Raw genomic sequence first — 12,853 nt, forward strand, 5'->3', positions numbered from 1 at the left:
ACTAGTTTCTTTTAAGATCTTTAGAGAGTTTTATGGCAAATACAAAGAAAAAAATATAGGCATACAGAGACTGAAAATACTCGATATTTGTAGTTTTTCAATGTATTTTTAAAAAGTAAAATTATTTCCTGTAAGTAACCCTGAGTGAAGATGAGATCTTAGCTGAAGGTTTAAATGATTGACACACTTCTGTGGTGCTTTTTGCATGTGCTAAATAGAATAACTGAGGCCTACTCTCTCCTGTGTCTCATGTAGGCTGCAGATAGTGATTTCTTTCTGCAAGGCTGTGTGGACATGGCAGGCATTTCATGGGGCTGATGGGTCTTTGCAAAGAAATATTAGTACTCCTTATGGTTTAAATGAAGAAGATACATTAGCTAAGCTGACTGTAGGTTTCTTTTTCATAAAAAAGCCAGTTTTGTTTTGCTTTTAAACAGTATTTAGACTCTCATCCATACACATTTGAATCTGAGTTTCATTTTTTTTTTTAATTTTAAGGGAATGATAAGCATAAATAGTTGACCGTATGCCCTTTAAAATATGTGAGTTGAAGAGGGATTTCTTGAAACCAAATAGAATTATATTTCCTATTCAAGAAATGTTATTAATAGAAGCTAAAAATATATTCACAGAAAATACGTTTAACATTGGCTCCTTATGAGAGGTCAGTCAAATTGAAACAGCTGTCTGAAGATCAGTAGTGTTCAACTGTTTGAGAGGGACACTTGCAGATTCCTTCTACTGCTTTAGCAGGACCTCCACAGTTTTAGAATGGTTCATGGATACATTAAAACAAGAGCTTCTAATGATTTAATAATACAGCTGAACAGATTTTGTTAATGTTTATTTACACTTGCCTGTTCTTTCAAGTGTGTTTCACAATTTGGTTTTAGAATACTAAGTAGGTATTAGAAAAATTCTTGATTAATATTTTTGAAAGTTTTACATAGTCTGTCAGAAGAGGTGTCCTTGCACCTTGATTTAGCAGCATAGTACACCAGCATCTTCTGCCTATTTAAAGATTTTCACTGCTAAGATATTACTCTACTTTTTGACCTTATATCCCAGTACACTGTTATTTAGGTAGTAGTAGAAAACTGAGCCCTTTTCTCATGGATGCGCTTCTTGAGATTTCTGCAAAATTGAAATAAAGTAAGAAATCTCATATTTGGTGAAATGGTACAAGCTTATTCAGGCACAACGGAGTAAAGAACTTTTTGATTACATTTTAGTTTCTAGAAAGTTGGACCCTTCACTTTTCTCATGTACTTCTGAGACCTTAAACTGAAAGACGTGCCAGATGTCAAATGTCCCAGGAAAATACTTTTCATAGACTTGAAAAAAGGTTGAAGAGCTATCCTTCATTGACCATCATGAAAGAAATTATAGACATTTATCCTGCTGACATTATCTGATGTGAATGGTCCAAGGAATATAAAAACCCAAACAACTGGAAATTGAAGCCCACTTACCTAATTTACCTTTGCATTACTGAGTGGGGAGGCCTGAGTTCTGCTGTGGAATATTATTATTATTATCCCACTTGCCCCATTCCTTTTGTGTCACCAGAATTATTTTTTCTGTTAGGAATTTCTAGATTAGGGTAGTGGCAATAAAAGTAACAGTTCATGTGTTTCTTGTTTGTTTATATGAGAATTAGTGAATAAAATCATTTTTAGAATGCAGATTAAGAGCAAACTTTGGCTAATTTCAGAAACATATGACCCTTCTTTTTATCCCAGCCCAGAGAGCATGGGACTTCTTGATCCAGCGACCAGTGATGGGAGAGTTATTTTCTTCTTACCCTGGCAAAAGATGACTATCGCTGGCACTACCGACACCCCAACTGATGTCACACACCATCCCATTCCTTCCGAAGAAGACATCAACTTCATTTTGAATGAAGTGCGTAACTACTTGAGTTGTGACGTTGAAGGTAACTTATGAAGTTTATCCTCCCACTTTTATATCTCCCAAACCATTCCAGCTCTCACTGGGTAACTGCCATGTGTCCAGTCTGACTCATCTTCACACCTGGCCGCCTCTAACTCTTATGTGCTGACCACTTCTTTTAGAAGGTTTATGAGGGCCAAGTTTTAACACAATAGGAAGAAGTTGCCTTTTTTCCCTCTACTTTCCACATCCCCATGAAACACATACCGTCCTTTTCTGGTCCTTTCTAATGGCAAGATTGGAGTGCTATTACGGGAGCTCTAAACACCCATGCTCTTCCAGAAGAGTATGAAATGTTTGCATCGCTATTTAATCTCTAGAGCTTGGGAAGATCTGATTAACAGATCTAGGATATCCATAGGAAATAATTAATCAGAGAAATGAGAGGATAGAGGTATGTATTCTAAGAAATTTAGTGAGCTGTTATTATGTGGAAACTGGAGTATTAACGGTGGATTTAGCTAAGAAGAATAAGTATACTTGTTTTAATTGAAAAAGCCAAAGTTTACTTCTTTCCAGTGCTGACCTGAGCATGCTTTCTTTTAACTTGGATGTCATAGTACCTTCTTCTTTTTTTTTTTTTTTTGCGGTACGCAGGCCTCTCACTGCTGTAGCCTCTCCCATTGCGGAGCACAGGCTCCGGACGTGCAGGCTCAGCGGCCATGGCTCACGGGCCCAGCCGCTCCGCGGCATGTGGGATCTCCCTGGACCGGGGCACGAACCCGTGTCCCCTGCATCGGCAGGTGGACTCTCAACCACTGCGCCACCAGGGAAGCCCCATAGTACATTCTTTTAACTTGGATGCCATAGCATTTTCTCCAGTGGACATAGATGGTATAATGCATCTTTTTTTTTTTATCTGTGCTAGTTTCAGAAGTTTCCCAACATTATTTCCTATCTCAGTTAATAGCCTCATCATCCGACTAGTCACCCAGGCTAGAAATGGCATGCTTATCTTTGCTGATCCTTCTCTTTCCACATCCAGTCCAACTCCCATCAATGCTCACTCTGAAGTATCCTGTAAATCCCCTCTCACTTTCATTACTCTGGGTCACAGCTGTGTCACTTTTCACTTAGAGTTGCATTGGCCCCCTAACTTGCTTCCATAGATTAGGTCTCTGTCCCCACTCAGTCTGGTCCTTCCACCAGAACTCTCTAAAACACAGTTCTGATCATCACTTCCCTGCACAAAAATATCCCTTTGATATCTCATCATTAACTTCAGGAAAAGTTTTAAACTATTTCATATGGAATCTAAGGCTTTCCATGATTTGTCTTTGCAGGTTTATATTCTACTACTCCACTTATGTGCATTCAGTAATTTAATCATATTACATTACTTACTACTTCCAAATCAGGTCATGCACTTTTAAACCTTCATGCCTTGTTTACTTAGGTTGAAGTCTTGCTCTGGGATGTCTTTTCCCCCAACTTCTCATTTTGGTAAAATACTATTTATACTTCAGAAGCCAGATATCTTTCGTAGTCCCCTAGAATGCTGGTCTAGTATATCACAACATTATACAATAGGTAATAGTCTAAGATATATTCTTACTTGGAGCTCCTTACAGGTAAGGGTTCTTTATTCAGTTACAAAGCTTGTTATATATCTAGTACACCACTCATGATTGTTTTAAATCAAAATGAATTAGTAATAGGTGCTTTCAGGGTTTTTGATGCTGGTAGCAATTTGAAAATCTTTCTATATTAAGGTAGAAAGTTTAAGATTTTTGAAAATAGTCTTCATCTGTTTATATCAGGAATCTCCTATAATGTTGGCTTCAATGGAGGACATGCAAAGACACAATTTTTGTCTTAAGGTGACTCAGCAGCATATATGAGTCCTTTTTCCCTAAAGAATTTTTTTCATTATGTGATCACACATTTACAAACAAACAAACTGCTTTAAAAAATGGTTTGGGGGATTCTCCTAGTTTAATTGATTGATCCTGTATACTGTATAGTTTTAGTTTCTTCTAATTTCAAATAATGGTTGTAATTTCATTTTGAGTAGATTCTCTTTGGATAGCTATAATAATAGTATAAATGTATTAAATGCACGTAATTGAAATCTGTGTGGCTAAATTTATACTCTTTCACACACACACTCAACACTCAAACATAGTTGTTTAAGAAATAGTCATGCCCTGTTTAATATCCATACTTAAGTACTCAAAATGCATTTCAATTTCAGCTTTTTTTTTCACCCTTTGCAAAGTAGGAGGAGCTTCATCTGGGTATGATTGTATTTTAATGTATTGATTATTGTTAATGAATCCTGCTTCATTTCACATTTACCTGGGTATGATATTTGTTAAAAGTGGGTTTATATTGGGCCATAAGAACAGGAAGTTTAGATTGTTAGAGCAAGAAATAAAATTAATTCAAGAGCAGAGAGCTATAGTTGACAGTTTCCAAATTCTTAAAGTTCAAATGCACTAACAAGAAATCTAACTGCTTATACGGGCTGTGCTGGGAATAGGTGTAGGTTCCAAAAGGCTGCTGTGTCCATATCGTGGGTGGGGATTTCCATCAGTAAAATGAGCCTTGGACTGGAACAGAGACTGAGCCTGAACCCATCACTTTTATTCTGCTAATTAATAGGTAGGAGACTTGGTAATACCTGCTGGGACCTGCTTGGTCTATAGAGGTCTTTTCAGTTAACATACCTTTTGGTAGTCAGGTTAATTGGTGAAACTAACAAAGAGTTTTTGTCAGTTTTGATTTTTGGTAAAAGCGGATTGAAATTAATATGTGAACACTGTAAATCAGGCTTTTCCTCTGGTGCTCTTGGGACTCTTGAGATTACAAATTCTCCAGGTAGCAAATAACCAGGGTAAAAGCAGAAGTGACAGCTCTTTCATGTACTTCATTTATTTCCCTATGCTCACCCTCTATCACACCTTTCTTACTTATCAACTTATCCTTTTAAAAGCAATGGATCAGCAATGATTCTTTATGGTTTGTTTTCATTCTTATTTCTACTGGACTGAAGGCCTCCGAGTATATGAGGAATTACCAGTCTTGGTAGAGTGCTAGTTATCTAGAGTATGTCTATATCTAAAGTAAAGACATTCAAATTTGTATTTTTTCCAAGGAATTTTGGTGAAACCCAATACTCTCTTCTATACTGGTGAAATGTGAAAGAGAAACTCGGCTTCAGGCACCGTTCAGTTTTTTTGACTACATGCTGTTGCTACACATATTTTAATCTTTCCATTTGTCTGCAGTGGTTTATGCATGCTTTATTTTTTAAAACTCTACTGTTATTGAGCACTTTTTATGCTACACACTCTGCTAAGCATATTGCTTATATTATCTCTGATTCCTTGTAACAACATTGTTAGTTTTATTTTGTAATTCCCATTTTATAGATGAAGAAACTGAGGCCCAGTGACTTTGTTTCCCTCCCATAGCTCATTCATGTTGGATTGATATTGAATGCAAGTCAGTCTAGCTCTAATACTTGTGCTTCTAAATATTATGCAGTATTCCAATTGGTAGTCCCGGGTTTGTTGCATGATGTGATATTATATCCACTAGGGAGTGGATTAAGCCTCTCAGTTCATTTCATGGAAGCTGCCAGACACCTTCAAAATGATAGTGACCTTTGCTCTCGACTGGCCTTATTTGGATTTGAATGTTAAAGTAGAGGAGGTTTCATTTCTCATAACCAATCCCTTGGGCCAAGCAGTTTTCTCTACAGATTTAAAAACTAAAAAATTTGTGTAGATCCTAGAGGAAATACTTTTGAAATGGTTTGTATTCACCAGGGTTGAAATAATCATTTTAAAAGGATTTATTAAGCGGATGAATAAGTAAAATTCTGACAACAGTTTCTGAGCCTCCCCAAATGGCTATATCCTTGAGAAAAAAAAAAAAGTGTCAAATCTTAACACTCCATGCTGTTCGCAGCGGCTGCCACACTTCTGCAAAATGCATCAGAACAATTCTGAAAAGCATTTTGCCTGTTGGGAATAAGACCATGTCTTCTTTCACGATTTAGAAAGCTTTCCATTCACAGGCTGAATTTTCTAGATTACTTGTTTGTTCTCTTCTGAAACGGGTAATTGATAGTTGTGCAGTGTGTATTGGGTTAGGAAGAAAAATGATCTTTTGAAAAATGTATCATTAAGTCCGCTGTGTAGAGGTTAATCAGAAGGACGCAGTGGCGAAACGAAGCTGTGACTTAAAGGGATTGAGGAAGACAGAAGATTTGCAGAGTGCTTTATCCATGTAGTTTTTCCGGAGTGCTTCTCTAAGCAGCTTCTCTAGTTGTACACAGATTTTCACATATACAATTAGTAGTGTTTATAGATTGCCTGTTATTCAATTAACAACGGAGCTGGCCATATCAACTCACTGCAGACCTGCCTTTTCACTGCCAGAGATTGTACCAGGGTTATCAACTTACACAGGCTTGGATGTCTTCCAGCTGTTTAATTATAGTGTCACGCGCTTTGCTTTTTCTAGTTTCATTAGTTAATAAATGTAATATGGTATCTTATTTCTGTGATTAACACTTCATTTCTGCAGGTTAAACATGCTGGTAGAGAAGGTATTGATTTCTGACACTGTTTCCCCTGTGTTCACGTAGATATTTTCACATGCTTTTCATTGATTTTTTGAAAGTGGCAAACATGAGAAAGAGCACCCCAAAATGTATGGCTAAATAACTGATGTGAAGCAAAAGCGCACATTTAGTTCTTAATTGTTACTTCCTGTGGGCTCCATTTTCTATTAACTTTTAAAACCAACACTTGTCTTGCCAAGTTTTTAAGAATAAAAATATTAATTATAAGCGGAAACAATTACACAGCACTTAGGCTTTTCAACCAGCTGTGAAAAATGTCTATTCAACTTTACTATTTATATTTTATTCTTTATATATTTTATACACTAAAACCTGAATGAGTTATTTATCAGGGTTGTAATAAAAATAATTCTTAAACATGATGGTAGAAGGAGTATTTTATTTCCTTACTATCCTTCTGAAAATATCAACAAGTACTTTATACATTCTGGAGTACTCATGGGATTTTTAACATCTGGGCAGTTGGCACTTAAAAATCAGAGTGGCATGGATTTATATATACTACCAAATGTAAAATAGCTAGCTAGTGGGAAGCAGCTGCATAGCACAGGGAGATCAGCTCAGTGCTTTGTGACCACCTAGAGGGGTGGGATAGGGAGGGTGCGAGGGAGATGCAAGAGGGAGGAGATAAGGGGATATATGTATATGCATAGCTGATTCACTTTGTTATAAAGCAGAAACTAACACACCATTGTAAAGCTATTATACTCCAATACAGATGTTAAAAAAAAACCCATCAACTGGGTGAGCCACTCTCATAAGTGGTGTTAAGTGATAATTTTTCTCAACTTTAATAGTAGTGTTGTTTCCTGTCATCTTGTTTTATTAAAGTGTTCAGTTGTTTTAAAAGAGGATATCCAATTGTTTAAATATATAGTCATTAGAAACCTAAAGTCTAGCATGTTGACTCAGAAGCCAAAATATTGCTTTTGATTTTGTAATGTCGGCTCTTGTTTGATATAAAACATTCAGAGAATGTTTTAATATGCCATTTCATATTTATTGATCACGATACATGACTCCTACTTGATACAGTATTTGAGGTACTGAGAAATACTAGAATTGACATTGCCGAAGACTTTCAACATGGTGAGGAAAATGCAACAGTAATGCCATCTTGTTTAGCTATCCTGATGGTATGAGGACCAGGAAAATCAAGATGAATCTTTGAGCTCTGAAGCATCAAATCCTTGAGTTGAGTTATTTTCTTCACGTGTTATACCATGGAGAGTTAAAGTAGGTGATGTTCACTGTCTACTCTTGGCTACAACCTAAATGATAGAACCGATTTCTGGGTAAGAACTTGAGGGTAGGAGTACCTAATTTAGTACAAATATTTTCATTTCTTTGAATTGATGAGATTAGTAGGAGAGGAGGATACTTTGAAATGGTAAATATGGAACATGTTATGACCATAAAGTATTTTGAGGTGGGGTGTCTCATACTATTACAGCAGATTATATTCTCACTGTCAAATTTCACTGAAAGGATGCTCCATTGAAGACATGGGCAAGGTGGCCATGGGGGAAATACCCAGCTTGATGATCAACCAGGACAAGTCTGAGATCTACCACTTGGTGGTTTTACTCTAGAACTGCCTTATGCAATATTATAGCCTGTACATGTGCATATCATGTGGCTATTTAAATTTAGTTAAAATGAAATAAAATTTGAAATTCAGTTTCCCAGTTGCATGGACCACATTTCAAGTGCTTAATAGCCTCATGCAGCTAGTGGCTAGTGAATCAGACAGTTTAGATACAGAACATTTCCATCACTGCAGAAAAGTCTATGGAACAGTGCTGCTCTACAGAAGCTAGAGGTATTTACGTAGACATTTAGAGAAGCACTCAATTTATTAGAGTCATTGAATTTGTATTTTTTGTTTTTTGTTATTATAAAATAAATAATGTATTATCATGTAAAAGAAGATCTCCACATATAAGAAGCCTCAAGAGGTGATTAATTTAATGATTGAGCAATGTCTTTAGCGAAAGGCCCTTATTTCTCTTCACTCCACCACCCCCCAGGTAGGCTTCATGCTATGGTTGTTTCCCCCATGGTTACAATATGGCTGCAGCAGTTCCTGGCAATTTTGGAAGGTTCTCTATGCTATCTGTCCACTGCTTTTGAATCTCTTTCTAAAGAGAATTTTAATAAGAGTTTGTTTAACAGCACACAAGGTTTCCAGTGTGTGTGAATAAGTAATAAAGAGAGAAGCCTGTTAGTTTAGTTTGTTGCTGTCTTTTCTACAAGAGGTTAGAATTCATGTTTCATGTGTTTAGCTATGCTGTGCCCTGTGGGCCTAGGTTATACCATAGCCCTGACTGGTCATTACTTAATTTGGATGGTAGAGAGGTAAAAAGTGCTTTTATTCTTCAGCAGCAAATGGCATTTTGAATAATCCATAAAAATCATTAAATCTCAAGGTTGGGAGAAAACTGATAGATGATAGATCACCTGATCCAACCACACTTTAGTCTAATAACATAAAAATGCTGCAGGCTATAAAGCCTGATTCATACTTGAAATATGATTTAAAATTTGATTATCCTTAAATGAATCTTTTAAAATAAATATAATCCCAATATTCATCTGATATAATTCTCAGGCTAAAAAGCTGAATGCTAAGATATCAGGCAAAATAAATTAAGGTTCCTGACATGTTATGAACTCTTCCTGTTAGTGTTTTCTTTTCTTTTTTTGAGTATCAATTTCAAAAGTAAGGATTAAAAATGGTATCAGTATACATAATGTTTTATTTAATTTTCCTCCATGAATGAAAAACTCAAGTGTTTTAGTTTGGTCTTTTTGTTTCGGACAGTACAGTTTCACAGATGTATTTTTCTGCCTGTTATACCAGAAAAGGTAAAGCATTTGCCACAAAGATTATTTGCATGTGCTTTAAATTTAGAAAGTCTAGTTTTCCACAGAATAATTTTAAGATCAGTCAGAAGGCTGTAAGAACTGAAACCAAATTCCTGATCAGCGTGGCTACCTAAGGAATTTCAGAGAACACACTCCGCAGACTTTGCAGTGACCACAGTGACGTTCTAAGTGGTTGGCTAAGTTTTATTTTTGACTCTGAGGGCAGTTTGAACTCTAATGGAAAATAGTGGTAATTTCCTAGTTAAGCTTTTTGTAAAGATTAAAATATTGCATGATTTATGTTGAGGTTTTACAAGACTTTTGTGGAATTGTGTGGAGCAAGAATTAAACCCCATTCCATGGAGGCCATCAGAATTAAACATACTGAAGAGGATGCACCCTTCAAAGGGGCAGATCTAGGGATGGAATCCCTACATTGAGTTACCAGTTAACAAGACTGCAAGCCTTAGGCTTTCTGCACCAGTTTATGAGGTTTACTCTCCCTTTGTTTCAGAGTCAGTGTTGGGATATGGGTTTGATTAAACACCCCCATAGAGGTGTATGGGTACCTCTTCTTTCGGATTATAGTCATGTTTAGAGTGTGGTCCTTAAGGAGCTGAGCTAAAATATGTCAGATTACCTTAGTTGAAGTTAGCTTTACCAGAAATTTTTTTTCGTTTGAGATCAAGATGGAGAGATTGTCATGCAGTAATACTTGTTTTTAGGATCTTTCCCCTGTACTTTTTAGGTGCTTTTTTTTTTCTTTTCTTTTCTTTTTTTGACTAGTCCAATATACCAGTCACATCAAAGAGTCTTTGTGACTCTTTACACAAGATTTCGCTAGATATATATTTAAGTACTTTTCAGAGTCTGCTGTGTCTAAATGTATAGGAGGTTCGCTGTAGGAGAACACAGGACCAAGGGGTGAGTGGGATCTGAAATCCTGACTGCCTTCTGCTCCTAATAAGTATCTTTGTCTTCCCTGAGTAGAGATAGCAAGATATACTCTAGGGGGAAATGTAACAAGTCATGTCTTTTGGTTTTGTTTTTTTTTTTGCGGTACGTGGGCCTCTCACTGTTGTGGCCTCTTCCGTTGCGGAGCACAGGCTCCGGACGCGCAGGCTCAGCGGCCATGGCTTACGGGCCCAGCCGCTCCACGGCATGTGGGATCCTCCCGGACCGGGGCACGAACCTGTGTCCCCTGCATCGGCAGGCGGACTGTCAACCACTGCGCCACCGGAGAGGCCCTCTTTTGGTTTGTTTTTATTTTGTTTCTGCTTTGTTGTTGTTCTTTCTAACTACTGCAGATTGTCCCAGCTGAGGGTTGCTAACATTTGTTTCTTTTGTTTCCTCTTTGGGACCCATGCCAGTGATTTTCCAGTTCTTTACTTTTTTCCTCCAGGTTATCTTTGTAACAAAACAATTCTTTGAGTTTTTCTTGTAACTTACCCACTCACTTAGTTCTTATATTTAAGGATACTCCCTCTTTTTAAAAGTTCATATTCATATGTTCCTTTTACTGAACTCTTTTCTGCTTTCTAATCATTTTAGTTTTGTTGAGACGTCTTTGAGTAATCCTCTTAACCCTTGGCATTGATCCTTCCCAGTAAGAAGAGGGGATGTCCTGGCAGCATGGAGCGGTATTCGCCCCCTTGTTACAGATCCCAAGTCTGCAGATACACAGTCCATCTCCCGAAATCACGTCGTGGATATCAGTGAGAGCGGCCTCATCACTATAGCAGGTATGGCATATTACCTTGTTGTTTGGGTGTGCTTTATATCTAAAGCAGCTTGAGTTAAATTCTCATACCAGAATCCCTTTTAATGCTAAAAGGGGACTTTTTTTTTATGATTCTGAGTAAAATCTTATGCATTGCTTTGCCACATTTGTTATAAACAACAGGTGAATTTTGTTATTAATAAGTTGATAAATGGTTAATTATAAGAAAAACAAGGGGTGGTAACCTAATGAATTACTTATCAATGTATTTGTAGGTGGAAAGTGGACAACCTATCGATCTATGGCAGAAGATGCCATAAATGCTGCAGTCAAGGCCCACAATTTGAAAGCAGGACCAAGTAGAACAGTTGGGCTTTTCCTTCAAGGGGGCAAAGATTGGAGCCCTACACTCTACATCAGGCTTGTCCAGGATTATGGACTTGAAAGTGAGGTGGGCATGCATTGCTACATCTTACTCTTGAGCTAATCTCACTATTGCCAGTAACAGAGTCGGCAACCATGTGGCCTCCATGATTTCGAGTTTCCTGTTGCTGGGTTTGTTTCTGTCTGTGTACTGTGGGAGTGAACTAATGGGGAAAAGCACTTTTTAGGTGCTTTAGTCACCTAAAAAGCAATGCACGTTTTGGTTTCTGTTTTAGAATCTGGAGTTTGTTTGGCTTGTTCCTAGCAGACGGGACCTCCCAAATTCTTTCTGTCTCGAGCATAAGGAAGGCTGTTCTTCAGATGTGATATCTGGAGCAGAATGAAGCCGAAGCTTCATCAGTCACTGATACAGTAATACATGTGTAGTAGCATTAGTACTGGCCTAAGCATTTGGAGCCAAAGTATTTTCCTCCCACGAAATCAAAATCTAACACTCTCCTAGGATTTTTAGTTACAGGCTGTAAAAAAAACAAAACTGACAAGATAAGCATGTACATTGTTTTGCTTTGTACCTAGAAGCTGTTGATATTCAGAGGACCTGCCTGATGCAGTTTTGTTTCCTTAGGTGGCCCAACATCTTGCTGCCACCTATGGTGACAAGGCTTTTGAGGTGGCCAAAATGGCGAGTGTGACGGGAAAGCGGTGGCCCATTGTTGGGGTGCGTCTTGTGTCAGAATTTCCGTACATTGAAGCAGAGGTACGTGAGTGGCCATTTCCTGTGTGCCAGGGGATACCTTTCATCTGTTCACTTTTCATCCTCTTTAGAAATAATATATAGCTAAGTTTTAATGTGCATACATCAGCTAAAACCTGGAGTAAAACGTCTGCCCGGCACAGTTCCTTTCATTTACAAAATTTTAATTTCAACTCTGAAGTGATATTGATAGTGGTAGCATAATAACGGAAAATATGGATTTCTTTCTCCTCCATGGAGCTATCTCAAATCTTACTGATTCACAGTTGTTTGCCCCTTTTTTTTTTTTTTTTTTTTTTGCGGTACGCGGGCCTCTCACTGCTGTGGCCTCTCCCGTTGCGGAGCACAGGCTCCGGATGCACAGGCCCAGAGGCCATGGCTCACGGGCCCAGCCACTCCGCGGCACATGGGATCTTCCCAGACCGGGGCACGAACCCGCGTCCCCTGCATCGGCAGGCGGACTCTCGACCACTGCGCCACCAGGGAAGCCCTGTTTGCCCCTTTTGAGAACTTGTAGCTCCTCAAGTTTGTACCACTTACGCACTGCCTGATGCCGTATCTTGACTTGACACTTTATATT

At 38.0% G+C, this 12,853-nt stretch overlaps 1 protein-coding gene across 3 annotated transcripts in view; it reads left to right on the top strand.

The window, feature by feature from the left end:
• Positions 1–12,853, top strand: part of GPD2 (glycerol-3-phosphate dehydrogenase 2) — a 157,221-nt gene that overhangs the window by 127,944 nt on the left and 16,424 nt on the right. For all 3 annotated transcript variants that reach the window (XM_082631151.1, XM_082631150.1, XM_082631149.1), the window contains exons 9-12: positions 1,743–1,936; positions 11,023–11,157; positions 11,411–11,586; positions 12,145–12,276. In XM_082631151.1, the coding sequence (XP_082487277.1) occupies positions 1,743–1,936; positions 11,023–11,157; positions 11,411–11,586; positions 12,145–12,276 (637 nt within the window). The remainder of the gene's footprint in view (positions 1–1,742; positions 1,937–11,022; positions 11,158–11,410; positions 11,587–12,144; positions 12,277–12,853) is intronic.

The sequence above is a fragment of the Mesoplodon mirus genome (genome assembly GCF_964341445.2).
Source record: "Mesoplodon mirus genome assembly, chromosome: 8".
NCBI lineage: Eukaryota > Metazoa > Chordata > Mammalia > Artiodactyla > Ziphiidae > Mesoplodon > Mesoplodon mirus.